Below are 20,320 nucleotides of genomic sequence, written 5' to 3' on the forward strand. Positions count from 1 at the left end.
ATGAATTGCCCTGCAATATACTTTTTACGATATGTATTTTCTGGATAATTCAACACCAACTCGGGCTTTTGACCTGTGTACTCTGTTGCAGATGCGTATTGTGCAGAGTGCAGCAACGAAAATCATCGTATACACACTGTGTTGCCGAACGCAGATAAACGCTTCATCACACCTGGATTAATTATTATATCTTACATCAGTGTAAAGTAAATAAGGTTAGCGCCTGATACCAACACTTCAAATTAATGGGAAATTAATCTCGACAGACAGGCTAACAACCGCCCCGAGTATATTAGTTTTTTATTACACCGTATTCGTAGATTATTGACTAATGTACTCGAAGAGGTCTTCATACCGCATCGCATAGGCTGAGAGGATAAACACAGATACCTTTCTTATGGGCCATCCCACGAATGGGTTGTGGACTAAATCACATCACGTATACCCAGTAAATTCGTACATGAATGCTACTGCGCGAGCAAATACATACCGTACATAAATAACGCATATTCCATCGACTACAGACAGGACACCCTTTAACGCTAATGCCAAAATTCCCAAACACCAATGAAGTAATAGCCATAGGTGATCACTGGTTATTGGTCATAAGTGTACAACAGCGTTAGCGGTATCTATTCCATATGTATTATGCGAATGAAATAGTACAAAGGGACCACTGTCTTACCCCTATTGTCGATAAGAAACAGCGTGAAAGGATGATGTGCTGGTAGAACTATGCGAAACGTTTTGAAAATAATCGAGATTATGTTAGGCCAATCACCAACCGTGTTGGAAGGTTTGTACAATGTGTACATAATGCAGAGCATTCAATGTACTCATCTCAAAAACGTTTGGCGTTTATTAATGTGACAACCGATCGGTCCTGGCTGGATCAAATTTACCGTATACATCATAAAACGCTTTGTGACAACACGTTTTGTGACAACAAGCAAATACTAGACACAGCTCAAGCTCATAGCCAAATAGGCCTTATTCACCTCGCTACATTGCTGCATCTTAACTATACCAATATGAATATGAAATATAAAACTGTCGCAACAGCGCAACCACTGATTACAGCAATATTGTTGACGAGAAGTCACTCTTCACTCCTCCGACAAGATTGTGATTTGTGATATAGCATCGATCGTATAGAGAAGATCACACCAGGCATCCCATTGAACCACTCAGGCATTATATTGAATCAAACCTGCGTCTGCGACAAGAATTGTGACTGTTGGGAAATTAATAACGGGATATATGCCCAGTTGCCCACGAAAGTGAAGACCCCGCTTAGGTCAAGTAGTAAGGAGCAACGTCATAGACATGACTTTGCCAACGACATTGGACATGTCATTTGTTAACGTCTAATGAACGTAGGCATTGCATCAACTCCATGCACCTGCACTCGTGGAAGGGTTTGGATTAACAGAACTATTATACAGCTTTGAATTATCAATCGGACTCATAGGTTATGCGGACAACGACCTGTAAACCCGTTTTACAACAATAAAAGCAAACATGGACAGTCAGCAAAATCGCTGTACCAACATAAAGTTCAAAAAAACTGCAGCGGATTGTCAACATTGATCCTTCGCGATCGCTTGAGCGCTAAAGTGATGGATGGGATTGAACAATATAGGGATTGCGGAGCCCGTTCTCATCAAACAAACTCGACTGCTGCTACTTACAATGGATCATGACATCCGAATTGTTAGTTTGGACATGATACTACCGGCTGGATGGTGCAACATTCCGATTGATGGATGAAGTTGCCTTTCAATTCTACTAATATATTTTCGGGTTGCGCAAGACCAGCTATTATATCTCGTTTTACGGAGTATTGCAGCGTTTGGAATAGTAAGGCAAGAGCCACTGAACCGCAAGGCAATTCTATGGCATCGCCTGGTCTTTTTCAAGTACATTTCAGCCCCCTACATATGATGCTCGGGGCACTTACTCTGCCACTCTCAGATCCCTCCAATATTACAAAATATGCTGCAGCAGCATCACTTCGCGCATTTCTGCCATATTTCTATCTCTTGACAAAGCATTCGTCAGTGTTAAGATTGCAGATGGATAAGAAAGGAATTTATTCTCTAAAGTGTGCTTCCCTACAACAGTGGAATCGCGCATCCTACCACTTAAGTACCTCTTCGCTGCCTAACCTCTACTGTCCGAATGACACTCGCCATATTTCTTACCATCTCCATAAACCCACCATCATTCAGTGCTTACACACATTTCCGCTCTTTTGATGAGTACGAGTCATATATCAAGTTATGGTAAGGCTCTAATTCCGTAGCGTTCTCTTTTATAGCGACAGGTAGTCAATGTTTACCCCGAGCAAATATTCGCAACGTGATGAGTACCCTATAAGATATTTCGCCTCATGTTTCGACGCATCATACATCATGCTGGTATGAATGGTGAAATGTTCAATTTATGCTCCCAAAGTCGGTTCAGAAGTTTTTATCATCAAAAGAATTTCGATTAGTAAATATTAGTTTATATATTACGGCGCTCATGTGTACGAAATGTGAAAAACCTGAGGTGCCGAATCCGATTAAAAGACATATAATACTTGGTATATCTGTGTATTGATTCAGTCCGAACCACCTATCCCTGCCTAACGCATCCACATATATATATGCTGGAACTTCTTAAAATTGACTCCATATGATATTACTCACAAAAAACTGATAACAAACATGATAATATTGTGTAGCCTACTTGTTGACTTAGCTCGGAACACCGTGATTTATGTTAAATGAACATCTTATTAATTCTCGCAACTTGGAAGTGACAAACTAGAAGGCCAACAATTAATAAAGAAATAATAAATCGGCGTACTTTGTACATGAATGTACCACCCACTCCATAGATGTTTATTGTATAGCCTAAGTTTCTAGGAATTATCATCAGTCAACCGTGACCATAATAATATCCACCGTCCGACTGTAATCCGAGCACATAAATCGGAATGCTATGTCATCATCATCATCATCATCATCATCATCATCATCATCATCATCATCTTCATCAGTTTATTTACAGTTTTATCCTTTGAAAAACGCCACAAGATTGTGATTAGATGAAAAGATAGGATGGCGTCAAAACGGATTGGAGTATAGTCTTTGAAATCATACACCTATACCCGGGCCTAGAGGATGTAGAGCAGAGGCATGCACAATTACACTGCACACTGAATTAAAAGCAACAGAATATATAAAGGCAAGCAATTAATTGAAATGCCGTGTGTCCGACGCGGAAGGCGAGGTCAATATATCAAATCGTGGTCCGGTAATCTCGGAGTTATGTTATCATTGGCCGTACGAGGGGTTAAATGCATTGATACATTTTACACCACTGACACATAAGAATTGTTACGTCCGTATTTTCTTATATACTGTATTTCGCATTGCCGCAAATTGTGCAGTAGTATCCGGAACTATACGCTTATATCATTGCAAGTTTCATTTGCTGCTTCGATGGAACGAGAATAATTTACAAAAATGTCCACGGTCCAGTCAATATAAACCTACACGTCCTAAACCCAACCAAACCTTCTATATCCGGAATGATTCAAGTTATAGTTTTCTGGACGGCAAGCACCCGATGTCGAAAATTATGGGGCGTGGAGCAACAATGCGGTAGGGTGAGGGAGGGTAAATACGATATACATCCTTTAAACATGAGGTTGTGTGATAAATACAGTAGCTAAGGGTACAAGCGATTCGTAGTAACGTCATATTTTGCAGTTTCCTTCGTAGTATAATCATAATCATGCGAGGGGTGACATGATATTGTAATTCAATTCAGAATCCCAAGCTCTTAGTACATCCGAATCCGAGCTATCGTGACCTTATCCGACCCATGACCCACGACCGATGACAGCTCTAACTGGGACTAGGCTTTGCATAGATCCATTATGTCAACGAAGCCATTGCTCACGTGTGCACAATTCGATTTCGCTATCAATACATATCGGTGAGCCGAGGTCAAGTCGTAAGATATTACAATCGTAGTACGATTTTTATGGACCTGTTCTATGAGGTCCATTCTACAAACACTTTCGTTTCGCAAAGAGCAAGCTTGTCACTAGCTTGAAGCCTGATAACCGCTAGCTATATACGCGGATAAGTCGATGAAGCAGTGCACTTGCCTAATCAAGTGACCATTTTGCGCAGCAGCCTGACCTTTTGTAATGGGATCCAACACCGAAAACACTACGAGGTTTCCATCACCTACATTTCACTGCGGAGCGTAACATAAGAATCGAGACAAATCTTGACTTATCGTTACAAATCTCTAGTAAAAGCCACTATCTATATATCTATACTAGCTTTCGTTCCTTATACTGAAATGCTACGATCTGACAGAGCCGAAAGGTTTCGAGTGTTTAACAAGCCTGTAGTATCCACTTGTAACATTCACGTTCACAAAACCCTAGTCGTGTTGGTCTCCAAAGCCTTTTTAGGCATAATACTGACGAAACGCCATTCTGTTTGTTGTCACTTCTTTATTGAAATGTGAAGACAAGTTCAACGCCCTTCGAGGGAATTGAGAGCTAATAGCTGAATACGACGGCTGTTCCATTGTATTTGGAGGGGAAATATGTCGATTACCACTCGAGGAAGACAGTGGCCGACGTTTATTCGCGAGAATTCATTAGCCCATACTTTTTTCCATCGATGAAAGCCATTACAGGCGTCAACTTTACAGCCACCGACGACCAAAACATAGCAAGTCAGTTTTTTCTTCCCAACTCAAATATCTTCAGATTTGGCTGTTAAAAATATTGATTACTCGTGAAGAAGTAAGTATAGTAATGCGAACGTGGTAGTGATTGCGTCAAAAAAGTGCAGGATGTACGTACAGTACACGTACAATTGTACAGTACATTGTCTAATATCCACGCATGCGTATCGACTAAAACTCTATAACTTAGCACTAGGCTACATAACAACAACTGTCGGCCAGACGATCGGTAAAACGTTGTGAGCCCATTCTGGTGACATCACCATATGCTTCGGCACAGCTTTTGTTTCGAAACAGTTTGTGTTGGTGAGCGTTGGAATACAAAATGTTCCGAAACTGGGCCTATAAAGGATAACTTTAGTCTCGTTTCTTGTAGTCGAAATCTAGTAGGTATTCCTGTGTATGATTTCTGTTCGCGTTTGGTTTTAGATCCCCTATTTGCCGACTTGCAGAACAGTCCACTGTAGTTGTATATATTTATTCAAAAGTGTGCTTGCGAGTGGCGATGGGGAGAGTGGTGCGCAAAGGTGGTGGTGGACCTGGATTACGTCATCTAGCGGAATACTGAGAAAGGAGTGAATACAGTTACTGTGTGCTGTTTCTTACAAGAATTGATGACATGACGTCAAGCTTTGGGCGTAATTTACGATCGATTGTTTTGAGAATTGACATAAGTCAACAATTGAACATCATCCTCTCACTCATAAGCTGTTGTAATGGTAACCTGATAATTTCTTGTCTTTCAATCGGCTATTGTAGTGTAGCCGCACGGCAATTAAAGCTGCAACAATCACGCAAACAAATGCAATTGCGGCAGTCACTAGAGTGCGTCGCAATTGATTTCTTGCCACATCTGAAACGCAAAACGAATACCGCTTTCCGTTATGACATAACTTCTTCCATGTCTAACCTCCCCTCCATTCAACAACATCCGTCAACGCAAAGCAATCTTCAGATCCGCACAAGACAATACGTGCCTTCATCTGTTGGTCAGCATTAGCTTCTCGAACGTGGATATCCCCAGACCGGGCTTTCAGACACGACGATACTCTCTCCCAATATCTGTGGAATGAGTGATATGTGCCTGGTTCGGGGCCTACGATAGCTTATTGCATGCCCCGGTCAAAATTGAACAAGGGCGGGAAACACATCATACCGCTTGATTCAGAAATTTGGAGGAGCAATCGCGTCTTTCGCTGTACTCACTGTTCAAATTAACAGTCTCATGATGCTTTACCATTATACCTATGAAATGACAGGGTTGTCACCAAGTCGCAACGTTACGAGTCACAAGTCAATCTCACTTTTATAGTTTTGACTCGAGTCAAGTCGAGTCATTTTCAATTCACCACCGAGTCAAGTCAGAGTTCAAGTCACGGAGTAGAATGTCGAGTCGGAGTCATAGAGTTTTGACTCGAGTCCGAGTCCAAGTCATCGTGTTGACTGTTCAGTTCTGAGTTAATGTCATGTGAAACCCCCTTTTTTCAACTCTGCTCAGTGATATCGAATGCTGCGCATTCATAATATACTAATTTTCCCCACTTTTAACAGTTTCAGCTAGCATTTTCAAGAAACAGTACTGATTGATGAAATAATAATAGCGTGATAACATTACTATTCTTCGAAATTGCAATGAAATCCCTGTCTTGGTAGACCCAGTCTCGAGTCATATGACTTGGTCCGAGTCATGCGCAATGACTCGAGTACAATTCGAGTCACTACACAAATTGACTCGAGTCAAGTCGAGTCAATTTTCATTTCTAAGAAAATGACTCGAGTCAAATCGAGTCACCAAAAAATCGCGACTCGAGTCATTACAACCCTGTGAAATGAGATACGCTTTAAATACTTACCCTTTTGTCATCAATTCCAGGAGCATGCATCTATCTTGGGCGATATGAACATTTGACCCCAGAGCCCAGTACAGTTTACTTCCATCACCCGTAAGCGTTACGTCATATCGTGAAGCGTTCGCCTTTTGAATTTCCTTCATCTTAGTGGCCTCTGTCTGGGTGGATTCTTCGTGCATCTCCGCTGGAGAGGCTTGAACGATAAGATGTTGGGAATGCAAATAGTTGATAAGTAGGTGTGGGCGAAGGTAATCACATTTTTAGTAATAAGCTTATTAAATTTAAAGGTGCATGGGTAGCGGAACATTTTCAAATCGGAAAATCGGTCGAGACCATAAAAAGGTTGAAACCACTGTTTTAGATTTAGCCTTTGACGCGGCCGTGGGGCATACACGGGCGCGACGAACGAATGGACAGTTGAACATGAACAGTTGAACACAGATGATAGGTGACTTGCAGGGAATTGTTGGATGGTGAGTGACTGATTTCGTTACCATACAGTCGCGATAATGACAGTATTAAAAATTGCAGAACAAAATTTACTCCCCAACTGTTTGTGTCATCATATACAGTCAGTAAAAGCACAATTCAGAGGTATTGCCATGATTGAGTTTCGCATTAACGCTCACCGGTGCGAGGGGTCAGAATCTCTATCAAAATCGGCGTCGACTTTCTACCAGCTCCAGCTGCATTCTCGGCGAAAACAGATACTATGTACGCATGTCCGCTTTGTAAGTTCCGCACGTTGCACGATTCGATCTGTCTGCAGTTATGCACCCACTGTTTTCCACTTTTCACTTCTTTCACGTGCGCATAAGCGGTGATTGATTGTAAACTCTTGAAGCCGCCATTGGCTTCTAGCTTCCAGCCAATCTTAACGCTATCTTCCGATTTCTTCAGCACAGTCAAGTCAGAAGGTGGCGCGATACGTTCTAATAAAGGACAGCATATATGTATAATGTACATTGTATATATGTACGTTAGGGCTCTTCAAAAATGACTTTTTTTCTCAAATCGTACTGGCTACTTGATAAAATGGTTAGGTTACCTTATTTAAGCCTACACACAAAATTTGGTTCAATTCCAGCCAGTAACCGCTTTGCTACATGAGAAGAAAGTTTCTATTTATTATATAAAAATAAACAATAAAAAATTTGAAAATTTTCCGTTCACCCCATGAAAGTGTTAGGCTGTGTATAGAAACGATGCTCACCAAATTTGGTTCAATTCCAACCAGTGGAAGCGGAGTTATTGCCGTCGAAAAATTTGGATTTGAATAAAATAGTATTTACGGTGACCGATTCTTTGTTTATTTATTATCTTCGTGATCACCGTAAATACTATTTTATTAAAATCCAAATTTTTCCACGGCAATAACTCCGCTTCCACTGGTTGGAATTGAACCAAATTTGGTGAACATCGTTTCTATACACAGCCTAACACTTTCATGGGGTGAACAGAAAATTTTCAAATTTTTCATTATTGATTTTTATATAATTAAATAGAAACTTTCCTCTCATGTAGCAAAGCGGTTACTGGCTGGAATTGAACCAAATTTTGTGTGTAGGCTTAAATTAGGTAACCTAACAATTTTATCAAATAGCCAGTACGATTTGAGAAAAAAAGTCATTTTTGAAGAGCCCTAATGTAGGTACATTGCACATGTACTACTATCGGCTAAACGCACCGAGGAAGGTCATTTCGAATGTTTCAGATGCGACTCCGTGGATATTAGCTGCTGTACATTTGAACCCTGTGACATTTTCTTCTTTAGCGGGACACATCTAAAAGAGTTTTTACGTCCGTATATCATATATAATACCCTCGTCAGTCATCGCTCATCGGCGACTATACCAGTTTCAGCGTGCTCTTCAAAGTAAATTCGTCAACATATTCGTTCACGATTTTAGTTTTGTTTAGTAGATATCGGAGCCGTTTCCATGCTGGCGTTTCGTCATCTACGTAAGCCCATTCCAAAGTCGGTTTGGGATTTGCGTGTACGACGCAGTGGAACGCGATTGGTATTCCGGGGAGCATTATGGTATCGGTGAAGTTCTTCCAAATCTTCGGCGAATCTGAACAAGAAAGAGGCTTGAATTAGCAGTAGATGGACTGGACACCACATCAACCCCCATATACTGTTACTATGGTTGCATTTAAGACAAATGGTGTTTTGAACCTTTTTTTAAATCAAAAGTTGCATAATTATGCCATAAATTGTGTAAATGCTTTCGGAAAAACATGTAGTTTGAGCCTACAGACAATTTTCACGAGATATAGTCGAGATGGAATGGACGGAATCCTCGTATTCGTTGTCGGTTGAACAGATATAGCACGTATAGTTAAATAACATTCGTACGGAATGGATGTTCCGATGATTGAGTTCGCCGACCGTAAAAATGCTACATACCGATATAGTTGATCAAAGATAATTTTGGGTCAGTTTAAGTATAGATAACTAACCTACGGATAGATACGCAACACCCGTCGTCACGCTTGCTTGCTCGGAGGAAATTACTGCTCAGCAATCTGAACGCAATGTAATTGCCAATCCCAAAGCTGACGACCCGAGCGCTCAAATAGGATGAAGTTGATCTTATTTGAAAGCTACTGTCGCACTGATTCCGAAAATAAACATTAAAATCTGATCAGGGCAACAAAAACCCCTCGAAATACACTCAAAGTGTGAAAATCGGCATTGTTCTGGACAATTGCAGCCACGCAAGGGCCATTGTTTTGGTCATTGTTCTGCGTCGCTCCAATTCTTGAAACAATGCCGATTTTCAGACTTTGAAGGCTAGTGCGGGCTGGTTCCATTGCCTTGATGAATGTTTATTGCATATTTTTAGATTCAGCGTGGCAGTAGCTTTCAAATAAGATCAACTTCATTTAATTTGAGCGGTCGGATCGTCAGCTATGCGATTGGCAATTACGTTGCGTTCGGATTGCTGAGAAATAACTCCCTCCGGGCAAACAAGCGTGACGGGTGTTTCGTATCTATCCGTAGGTTAGTTATCTATATTTTAAGACAAGGGTCGGGAACCTTTTTTGCCAAACAAGGCATAGTTACCGCTATATTTTCAATTGTCTATTCCGATCGACTGTGACGTGACAATTAAGGATTTGTGACGCTACAAAATAAGCATAAAACACTAAATGACATGTTTGAAACAAGGGCCATGTGCCCATGTCTAAAACATATTTGTTTTAAATTTTACAAACAAACAATTTATTATCATCATTAATTGTAACAAATAAGACGACCCCTTGTCACCGCTGGCAGCGATGAGGATTCAGTTTGGCCGTTTTTATTATCGAATGACATATACGTAAGCCTGCACTATCACACGAAAAAAGTTCGTGACAGGCAAAGAAAAATTAGATAAATAATAAGGAATTTAGATACTGTAAATGCTGTAATTGTTATGTTAGTAATACTTTGCTCATATCATGACCTGGTGCTCAATAGTTTATCATACCACATACAGTACATAGCCTGTAAGTGCTGAGTGGCTTCTTTTGAAAGGCTGAGCATAGTGAGCATTCAGTCTTGATTGGCCGGAGTACATGGGAAACAAATAGGATTTTCACAGTCGAATGTGGGGCAATGATCTTGTCATGATCGATTTGTTTATCAAGGATATTATAAAGTACCGAGGTCAAATTTATAAGCAACTCCACACTCCACAGGGGCTAGCGAAAAATACCTCATTTCTAAGAATCTCTCGTATAGATCATATTGTAATTATAACCGAAGTATGGATATTGGATAGTTTCGGTGCTTGATAACAAGCCTCATATATCTTGCGTTGTGAAGGTGGTGATGTTACGGTTTTCCCTTCGACTCCATCAGACGTAACTGTATGGACCGTGTATGATAATTTGATCACATACATTGTACGTATAGCGTCGTTTCTAGGAAACTCATTCCCAATTTGTTGCTTGCTTGGCATCTGTAGAATCCCTCGTGGCGGCGCTTAACGCGGTGAATTAGAAGTGATGAACCGTGTTTCGTTGTGCGAATGCTGTGAAGTGAATCCTGAGTCAATGATGAGATACTTTTGCTGCTTCGAAACCTGTTGATTAGCGGGAAAAGTTTGTCAACTGGAGCTTCTGAAATGTGACATCTTACAACTTACCACCGATATTTGGCTCTTGGAAAGCCATCAGCGCTGCAGTTTAGTTGAAAATAATCGTCCTCTAATACCACATATTCCTCGTTGAATGCATATGTGAACTGAGGTTGGTCTGTAATGAGATACGGCTCAATCGAATGAATAAATTATGACCGGTCTGAAATGAAGTGATCGTAAGTATAGGACTAACTACCTGACTGAATTAGTTACTAACATCGTGGATCATTACATGTAGGGTTGCATTTAAAACAAAAATCAATTTAAAACAAGCATGTTTGAAACAAGGCCCTTGTTTAAAACATGTTTTTATTGTTGTTGTTTTTAAGCATGACGTCACGAATATTCAATTGTGACGTCATAGTGGATTGGCATTGACAATTGAATATATAGGGTAAATATAGCTCCTTTGACGAAATATCTACGTACTATAGCTGTTGAACCGACTATTTTGAAGGTTTCAACCAGCCCATTCGTAAACGTCGGCTATATCGGGTGGTAATCGTCCGTAGGCTCATACAAGATATGTTTTGGAAAGTATTTACACAATTCTGGCATAATTATACAACTTTAAAAAAGTATTATTTTTTAAAAGGCCTTTGTTTAAAACGTTGTTCAAAACATCTTTTTAGCAAAGTGTTTTAAACAGGCAGTTGTTTCAAATGGAACCCTAATTACATGACGTGTATCATTGCCGGTCATCATGTTCAATCTGACCTGGCAGGATTTTTAAATATGTATCACCCTTATTATTCGGGATCTATCTAGCCCGGGGATAAATTCGAATCCAGCTCTCTAACATACATCAAGTGATTACATATGTAATTTAATTGCTGGAATTGATCACAATTGCCCCCATCGGTAGATTACAGCGCTACAATATTCAATACTGCTTGTTGAAACCCTTCACTTCTGGTATAATGGAAATCCGATATCCCAAATCTTGCCGCTCAATAAGCAAATGTCTAAATGCAAAAGTACGAAGTGACCATACCAAACGTGTATATTGGCCAGCAAGTAAACGCATGATTTTATATAATTGAAATATCTATGGTCGCACTGTTGTCGCACTGTCCAACAGATCCCCTGCAGACACGAGAGAAACCGGAATTGCGGCTTAAACCGAATTCCAACGTCCGGATTTCCAATTAAATATCTTGTATTCATCACAACGCATATGCAGGCCTAATGCCAGATTACATCTAAATTATTGGGATCATAGAATATGTTAACCTATATCGTCGTTAACGCCATTTTTTAGCGGTTCTTAACTGTATTCAACCAGACAATTATCGTATTTTCTGCCAATTCCAGTGTTTGCGAATGAAAGTGTTGAAATTTGCTACTTTAAAAACCCTATTGTCCGTGTATTATCATCTATATATGCTTTTAATTTAAAGTATTCGAGTGAAAAGCAAAAACGCGAGGTAACATTTTGGAATCAATTGACTGGTTACCGGCTCGCGAGTGATTTGAAGGTTTGAATCTGGCCCGCGACGCAATTTGAGTTTGACACCCCTGCTGTAAAGTAAAGGCACAAACTTCACGCGATACTAGCCGTATAACGAAACAATCAATCATCGCCATGACCATATTGATTGATTGATATTCATAGTTTTGCACTCTCGAGAAAGTTGGCCGTATCGAATGGGCTTACAATTATTCTAATAACTAAATCGGATTACGATGCACTTATGTCAATCCATAGATTTATTCTATCCGGATTTGAGGGTAGCATACCTCTTGTCAATAGATGATTTCACGGATTATTGTAAATACTTTAGTATTGTTATTATGATTACAATTTAAATATCGTCCGTGAAATTGTGCATTTGCGCATCCACGCGAAGCTTACATTCTACGAATATTTCCGTAATTGCTTGCACACTTCCAATGTCATTTGCGGCGATGCAAATATATGATCCTGTGTCCAGCCTCGTGACGTTTGGGAAAATCCACGTCCCACCGACAGTAGACGAATGACTCAGTCTAGAATGATTTCTGTTTCTGTTGACTTTTATCCAATGATGAACTGGCGGAGGCTGACCTTCGGCCTCACAGGGCAGAAAGAGTGATTCGTGCTCGGGTATCGAATAATTTTGTTGCGGATGTTTTAACAATCGCGGAGGATCTGAAGATACAGAATAATGTCGGTGTCGTTGTATGCAATATTTGAATTTTTCGAGCACACTTACATTGCACTGCGATTTCGATTGTCACCGCGTCGGGTTGACCGACATTGTTAGTAGCGGAACACCTGATTATACCGGAGTCGTTTCTCGTTATGTTTTGTATCATAATGTGCCCACGAGCCATGTGTTTCCTATTAGGTATGTAAAACAAAGCAATATGTTAAGCATTATATCGCAAGTAAGACTGTCTGATTACCATGCAATAAGTAGGCTACCGCCACGACTTGCGCCAAAGTCGTTGAATATGAATAATGGTAAATTGCTCATTGAACAAATGAACACGAGTCAACCCAAACCTGTTGCGACAGTGACGGTGAGGAGTTGAATAGGCTATGTATCCTTAGTCTCTAATTAAAGTTAAAATTCATGTTGCGGTAATTGGTACAGCACGATATTTGGTGTACGAAACGATTGAATTCATGCTGATATTTACTCCTAAGTACGGAGCGGAATTACATTATTTTTGTAGTATCATGCCCTACTGTACTGATTTAGTAGCTTTTTATTCGACTTTGAAAAGATCGACCAGAACTATAATCCATGCAGTCGCGTTGCTTGATCAGCATATAAAAATGACACAGACACAAATATATATACCTAAAGATTAAGCTTCGATTAACTGCATCATTACCATCTGGTCTTTTCAATGGATAAATTTCCGATCAACCACGAGTATGACACGTTCGGAGGTATGCCGAAACCGTTGGCGGTGAAATTGAAATCATTGCCTTCCACCACGACATATTTGAATGAGGCGGAGTCGATTTCGATACTACGCATGAATCTGAATGGCCCTGTAAAATACGTGAAAGCATTAGTCGGATTTTTTTAAATCTATGTTGTGGGTAAATGGTTAGAAACCGTCACCTTCTTTTCCATTCACGACTTACTTTTAACCCATATTTCGTGTGTGCTTTTTGTTGAACCTACAGCATTCGACGAGATGCACGAGTAATTCCCTTGCTTAGTGGAGTCTACATCTGAACAGAACGGGGTCACTATACTTAGTTATTTGAAGAGCTTCTTTGAGGTACAGAACTTCAATATACGATTGAATAGTATAGTGTCAGCACAAAATATTCGGGTTCAATTCAATGTGAATATACTATTCAGTTACTTGGTTATTCCAATATAAATGAACATCCTGCATGCTACGTACTTGCGACTGTGAGAGCAGAATCAATGCTTGAATACACCGTTTTCAAACCCAACGCTTTATCGCTCCCGATTCTGATTCCATCTTTTGACCTTATGGAACCTCTCGTCAGATGTACGGGTCGTTTATATCTATACGTGAGCTTGAGCAACTAACCAGATGTACTCGATGTTATCCGGACTCCCTTTCGCTGCGCAGCGTATCGTAACTGTGTCTCCGACATCGACGAGAGTTTTAGTGGAGGTGAGGGATAGCATTTCTGGAGCGTCTGAATCGAAATTACTACACGCACTGCAGGAAATCAGGATGTGACTTGACCAGAAAGGTTGGCAAGCTTACACAAAACTGTAATCTTCGTAATGATATTGCTTTGGGTGAATTGTGGCAACGAGGTAATCTGACATTTGTAAGTTCCAGTGTCCGCTCGGGAAATGCTTTCAAACGTAAGCGAGCCGTTTCCCTTTTCGTCAGAGACGGACAGATTGCTCTTGATATACTCATCCGTGAAACCGGTCTTAGAACGACAACATCTAAATCCAACCTTCATCGCCAAAATATACATATTGAGAATTTGCCTACCAGGGAATTGAATATGATTTTCACATTTGTAGAGGACCCAACAAATTTTTGCCACAAAACCACGTAACTGTTAGCTGCCTCATTCTGCCGATAATAGCATGGAATTGTAGCGGCGCCTCCCTCGAGTGCAGTCATGGCGACAGTTGCCGAACACCGTGTTGGATGAATAGCTAGCGCTGGAGAAGGCAAACATATCTCGATTGACTTAGGCTATTATAACATAATTTGCATCAACAGAACTATATCGAAAATAGCGCTCACCAGAATAGACCACGATACTTGCCAAGGTCAACATTTCTTTCATGTGGTAATCGTTTCATGTAGTATTCAGCACAAAGGTACGAACAATACGGCCAGTATAACTGACGCGTGTGCAAATAGCCGACTCAGGACCATTACCACTCGCTGCCAAATGGTACATTTACATCCAGCTCGATGAAAGGTACCAACTTCATCCCGCTTAGGACTAATCGCACATTAGGATCAATAAAGTATGAAATCCCTTGAATCAATTCAGCTGATCTGGGAATGAGTTTACATTTAACTGACTTGCGATTGATTGATCTACGGAATTAAAGCCATCAAGAACAAAAATATGAATTTGAACAGTTCTGCTTTTCTGTATATGTTTCATACAAACTGTAGGGTGTAAGTGTGCTATATTCTTCGATAAAATTCATTAAACACTTACACAATTACTGAATTGGAGGAAGAGTTGAACTATAGAAATTAAACATGGAACGGCAACGACCGATTTTGCAGCTTCGTTCCGCTTCGCCGAGGCTGGAGTGGAGAGTGGTTTTGCGTAAGCGACTGTAGGATTTCTGGCAATTCAAAAGCTATCTTCCCGAGCACAGAAATTATTGAATATGGTCTTGATCGAAAGCCACTGCTGCACTGATTCCGAAAATATAAAGTGAAATAATGAACAGGCACTGATCCACCTAGAATCCGTCCTCCAAGTCGAAATATCGGCATTGTTCGAACAATCGGAGAGTCGCAACGGGTCATTGTTATGGCCATTGTGTTGCGGTTACCCGATTGTTCTGAACAATGCCGATATTTCAGACTTGGAGGACAGATTCTAGGTGGATAGTTGAAATTAAACATGGAACGGCAACGACCAATTTTGCAGCTTCGTTCCGCTTCGCCGAGGCTGGAGTGGAGAATTGTTTTGCGTAAGCGACTGTAGGATTTCTGGCAATCCAAAAGCTATCTTCCAGAGCGCAGAAATTACTGAATCTGGTCTTGATCGAAAGCTACTGTTGCACCAATTCCGAAAATATGAATTAAAATATTGATCAGGCACTGATCCACCTAGAATCTGTCCCCCAAGTCTGAAATATCGGCATTGTTCAGAACAATCGAGTAACCGCAACACAACGGCCATAACAATGACCCGTTGCGACTCTCCGATTGTTCGAACAATGCCGTTATTGCACACTTGGAGGACGAATTCTAGGTGGATCAGTGCCTGATCATTATTTTAATTTATATTTTCGGAATCGGTGCAACAGTAGCTTTCGATCAAGACCAAATTCAATAATTTCTGCGCTCGGGAAGATAGCTTTTGGATTGCCAGAAATCCTACAGTCGCTTACGCAAAACAATTCTCCACTCCAGCCTCGGTGAAGCGGAACGAAGCTGCAAAATTGGTCGTTGCCGTTCCATGTTTAATTTCTATAGTTGAACCATAGTGTCCTATAGTGGTTCAACTATAGTGTCCTATAGTGTCCTATAGGACACTATGGTTGAACTATGGAATGTTATGCAGATTGTTAAGTCACAAGGACTGCGACATTCCTTTCCAGTATAGACGAGCTGATTGGAACCATTGTCATGATTGATGACCTGCATTCAAGGCATGGGAAACTGTTTATTATTCCGCCCTGTAAAACGAATAGGCCAGGAATATTCGGAGTCGGATAGTGACTACACCCCGCCGGGCCGAGAATAAGGCCGTTGACTGATGTGAAATGTTGAGAGTCAATACATGCACCATTGGCCTTCTGAATTGTGAGAGGGAAAGGGAAACATGTCTTACGACTCTTTACATCAATACGAAATGAACGATACGATGTACAATATGGAATGCTGTTTTTTTTAACCTGTTCATTCACATGGCCCCTGTTCTCTTTCTAGCGACTTCCGCATTCAACCAGACAGTGTCTTTGTATGTCAATGTAATTACCCAAACCCTATGCCCGCAGTTATCCGCTAAATCCAAAATTCCCATCGTTTTGATCATTACCCACAAGTTTCGTTAATTAAAAGCGTGATCCCGAGAGATTGGCAGGTATAGTCTCCAGCGTTGCAGGCATTTACAAAAAAGATTTCCTGACACCGTACGCAGATGAGCGAATCGCAAAGCGACGAATCTGGTTCAAGCCGCAGTAATTGGCCGCAACGGAGGGTTCTTCAAATGAGTTCTGAAGGCGATTCATCCTCGTAAGCATCGATTTAGGTATCACCGAGATCGGTGGTATGGCGTATATTGATATACGACCAAGTCGTGTGCCGGTTGTCGAGAAAACAGAGTTAGTAAATGATTCATTTTCAGGGAGAGCGAGGTTGATGTGGATACATCGCCTCCCAAATCGGCACCGGCCAAAGACATCGTTTCGTCGTATCAAGCCCTTTTAAAAGGAACGAATCGCTCCAGAAATCCTCCAATTTTAGATATGATTGTCGAAGCCATACATATGCTTGACACTGGTGTGAAAGGAGCCTCCGTCCCGGCAATAAAAGCATGCATGCGAACGAATCACGATATAAGCGAGGTATGTAACACACCGTGGTTCGGTAAACACTGCAACCCGCAGGAGTGGATCACGGTGCACCTTCATACAGTCTTATCTTTGATCTCCCGTACGAGTCGCGTGCATCATTATTTTAGATATCGATGAAGACGCATTTTAAAAGACAAATAGAAAAAGGCATCGACAAAGGCATTTTGACTCGTCCTCCGAAGTACAAGGATAATTCTGGTACGGCTGCAATGAATTGGACAACGTGATAAATCGAAATGGACTCTGTAGATGTCTCCCCACAATATAAATAGTTATGTGAACGAGTAACGTGATGACAGATTTTTTGTTATTGACAGGCCTTACCGGCCGTTTCAAGGTGAATCCGGAATATCTGAAATCCCAAAAGAAGGCCGCAGTACGAAAAGAGAATGATGCTAAGGCCGTGAAAGATAAAGAAAAGAGTGCCAAGGCGTCAGCTCCGAGAAAAGCGAAACAAAAATCATCGCCACCAATCAATAAAAAGAATTTGAAAAGTCTGAAAGAAAGCACCGCCGTCGCTAAGGTTCGGAGTGCAATATTGTTCATTCGTGGTCAGCTCATAGTTCTACCAATTCCCAATCTCTTCAATGCTGGTTGCTTGGCATAAATTGCAACACGGTAGTCCATTGTCATGTGAATGGGAGCTATACATTCCTGTATTCATCTGGTTATTAAGAATAAATTAGAAAACTGGTCTTGTGGAAATATCCGATAACGAGTAAGCGAAATTGTTATATTTTGTTGTGTGCGCGTACACTATACAGGCAGCGAAATTGAAAATCAAGGAAGCCCGGAGGTCCGTCGGATTATCAAAGTCGAAAAAATCAAAAGTCGTAGTGCAAAAACAGGTTAGTACCAGCGTAGATCGATGGAACATATGTTGTTGGGAATTGAGTTCAAGTCTTCGACAAACAGAATGAAGGGTCCATGTTGTATGATACGTGTCTATCCGCAGCAGGGTTAAGATATAACTATCGGCACATACATAATATGTACGGTACATGCACTGCATATTGACGCTACTGATGTGAACCCACAATTTTTCGTATTTTGATGCTCTCCAAAGAGTACGCTTGCATGCACTCACCAGTCTTGAATATTTATTCAACGTAGATGCCTGAACTTGAATGATGAACACCAACCGCCGTAAATACGATTACAATACTTCGTGAGCCATTAATCCAACTAGACGTAGGGTCAATCACTGAATCGTTTACATTAATTACCACTATACCTATTCGACATGACCGTTGTTTTCTCGGTAAAAGAAAGGTGCCAAATCTACAAAAGCCGCGGAGGAGGAATCTAGCACTACGACGCAGAAGTCGCGGTCGAAAAAGGATGGCAAGAAGGCTGCTACGAAATCACCGAAGTCGAAAGCTGCTGCTGGTCGGTTGAACAGGATGGTGGCGTTAATTTTTGGTAATTACTAAACGTTCTTGTCCGCAGGTACCTCGTCCAAATCGGTTAAACCACAACCGAAGCCGCGCAAGAGAAATGCGAAGAAAGCATGACGGCAACTTATGGTCTCTGATATGAATCTTCGTGTCTACGGCACAGACGGGAATCCGCACGCGATTTAGTAGCCAATGTCATTTTGACTTTTACCCGCCATTTCTTTATAATCCGAAGTTGCGAGTTACGACACCATCTGGTCATTGTCTTCGGCGTCAGCGGGCGCAATTGTATATTAACGTTTAACGGAGAGTTGAAATAAAATATTTTGGTATTTAGAATTACTCGATTCATGTGAAATGCCAGGCAGGCGAGCAGCATTTGCGCGGGTAGAAATATCCGGGTGTGTGGATGAATCGGATCAATTCTTAGTTTTAATCGGATTTGGCTGTCATCTGCTGTCACTGACGATACGGCCTGCGGTGGGTTTTAGTACTTTGTCTTTGAGAATCCAGAACTCTCGCAGTGGTAGCGTGGGAACTCGGGTATGCGTTGTGATGGTACGTTATAAATTGCTGCATTCGGTTTGGAGGGGTAGCGAGTATGGACGCTGGATAGGCGGCGCTACTGAATAACGGTTGTAGTGCAGTCGAGCTGTAATGGGCGTGCACCGAGTCGATATACTGGAGTACCGAAAGTCGTTTGCAGCTCCGAATTGGGCAACGAGCGTCGATCCGGTAATTTTTTCCCATCATAGGAGCCTTGAAACTTCAATCTCCCGTTTCAGATCTGCCGTTCCATTGCATCTGTCATGCGCGTACTGTGAAACATACACAATCATCATTCGCGCGAATCAGTGAGATCTACAGAGATAGTCAGGAAGGAGTCCATAGACATCCCTGGCGGGAAGTGTTGATTGTCCATTAAAATAGCTGACGCTTGAAGCGAATCGGTCGGGATCGCGATTTTCCCAACCCCCGATAGTAGCGTCATTATGCAGGAGTAATACGCGTGCGATATCCTGTGCTTGATGACGCGAGCCTAAAGTCGACGGGAAGCCCATAGCGGCAACGTTTTAATGACATATATCTGTGAAGACATTTTACCGCTGAATTTTATCACCACTAACTTTTCATGCCGGTTACACTTCGTCCCTGTAAGTCAATTATGGTAACGACCAGTGTTACCTCGGTGCAGATCCCTAACTGTGGGAGAGAATGAGGATGAGGACATTTGTTTTCATTCTTGGTCTGGATTTTGTAAATGGTGAACTATGTATTCGAATGGCATAGATGTAGCGCACGACAGTCACCATGGTTTAACACTATAGCTAGGTAAAGTTTAGCTGAGCGATTTGAATACGAATAGGCTAATAATAATAATAGGCTTCGAGTCGAGTATTATAGTATCACTCATGATGACGGCGTAATAGTATAGAATAGATTGATGACGACATAACAGTATA

The 20,320-nt window shown here is 41.2% G+C and overlaps 3 protein-coding genes across 5 annotated transcripts in view; 2 read left to right on the forward strand and 1 right to left on the reverse strand.

Moving 5' to 3' along the window:
* LOC145450513 (broad substrate specificity ATP-binding cassette transporter ABCG2-like) overlaps window positions 1-20,320 on the forward strand; it is a 169,857-nt gene that overhangs the window by 95,573 nt on the left and 53,964 nt on the right. The gene's annotated exons all lie outside the window — the stretch shown is intronic.
* Window positions 4,503-15,239, reverse strand: LOC145450512 (neural cell adhesion molecule 2-like). 2 transcript variants are annotated; one of them, XM_080329033.1, is made up of 18 exons: window positions 14,933-15,237; window positions 14,672-14,847; window positions 14,432-14,606; window positions 14,249-14,360; window positions 14,096-14,184; window positions 13,827-13,916; window positions 13,568-13,730; window positions 12,940-13,067; window positions 12,600-12,875; window positions 10,751-10,859; window positions 10,506-10,687; window positions 8,466-8,686; window positions 8,299-8,395; window positions 7,241-7,543; window positions 6,615-6,804; window positions 5,672-5,823; window positions 5,486-5,614; window positions 4,503-4,789 (listed from the first exon to the last, which is right to left on the reverse strand). In XM_080329033.1, the coding sequence occupies exons 1-18, from the start codon at window positions 14,973-14,975 to the stop codon at window positions 4,770-4,772; spliced, it is 2,655 nt and encodes an 884-aa protein (XP_080185159.1). In that variant the 5' UTR covers window positions 14,976-15,237; the 3' UTR covers window positions 4,503-4,769. The 2 variants fall into 2 exon arrangements, with proteins under 2 accessions (XP_080185159.1, XP_080185158.1); XM_080329032.1 differs by lacking the exon at window positions 4,503-4,789 and having other exon boundaries at window positions 4,936-5,614; window positions 14,933-15,239.
* Window positions 16,908-19,196, forward strand: LOC145451030 (uncharacterized). The gene is made up of 7 exons (XM_080329516.1): window positions 16,908-17,119; window positions 17,232-17,451; window positions 17,568-17,658; window positions 17,778-17,983; window positions 18,225-18,308; window positions 18,729-18,849; window positions 18,910-19,196. Exons 1-7 carry the CDS (start codon window positions 17,025-17,027, stop codon window positions 18,972-18,974), a joined length of 882 nt encoding a protein of 293 aa, XP_080185642.1. The 5' UTR covers window positions 16,908-17,024; the 3' UTR covers window positions 18,975-19,196.

This window comes from Botryllus schlosseri, chromosome 11, assembly GCF_051294905.1.
Source record: "Botryllus schlosseri isolate E-star chromosome 11, Bs_hap1, whole genome shotgun sequence".
In the NCBI taxonomy this organism is placed as follows: Eukaryota; Metazoa; Chordata; class Ascidiacea; order Stolidobranchia; family Styelidae; genus Botryllus; species Botryllus schlosseri.

Excerpts from the sequence above, each read along its gene's own strand:
- LOC145450512 (XM_080329032.1), bottom strand. The coding sequence starts at position 14,975 with ATGAAAGAAATGTTGACCTTGGCAAGTATCGTGGTCTATTCTG. Across the intron at positions 13,917-14,095 it reads TTCTGCTCTCACAGTCGCAA|ATGTAGACTCCACTAAGCAA; the intron begins GTACGTAGCATG and ends CGTTCTGTTCAG. Across the intron at positions 5,824-6,614 it reads CTGGAATTGATGACAAAAGG|ATATTGGGAGAGAGTATCGT; the intron begins GTAAGTATTTAA and ends CTCATTCCACAG.
- LOC145451030 (XM_080329516.1), top strand. The coding sequence starts at position 17,025 with ATGAGCGAATCGCAAAGCGACGAATCTGGTTCAAGCCGCAGTAATTGG. Across the intron at positions 17,452-17,567 it reads CGAATCACGATATAAGCGAG|ATATCGATGAAGACGCATTT; the intron begins GTATGTAACACA and ends TCATTATTTTAG. Across the intron at positions 17,659-17,777 it reads GAAGTACAAGGATAATTCTG|GCCTTACCGGCCGTTTCAAG; the intron begins GTACGGCTGCAA and ends TGTTATTGACAG.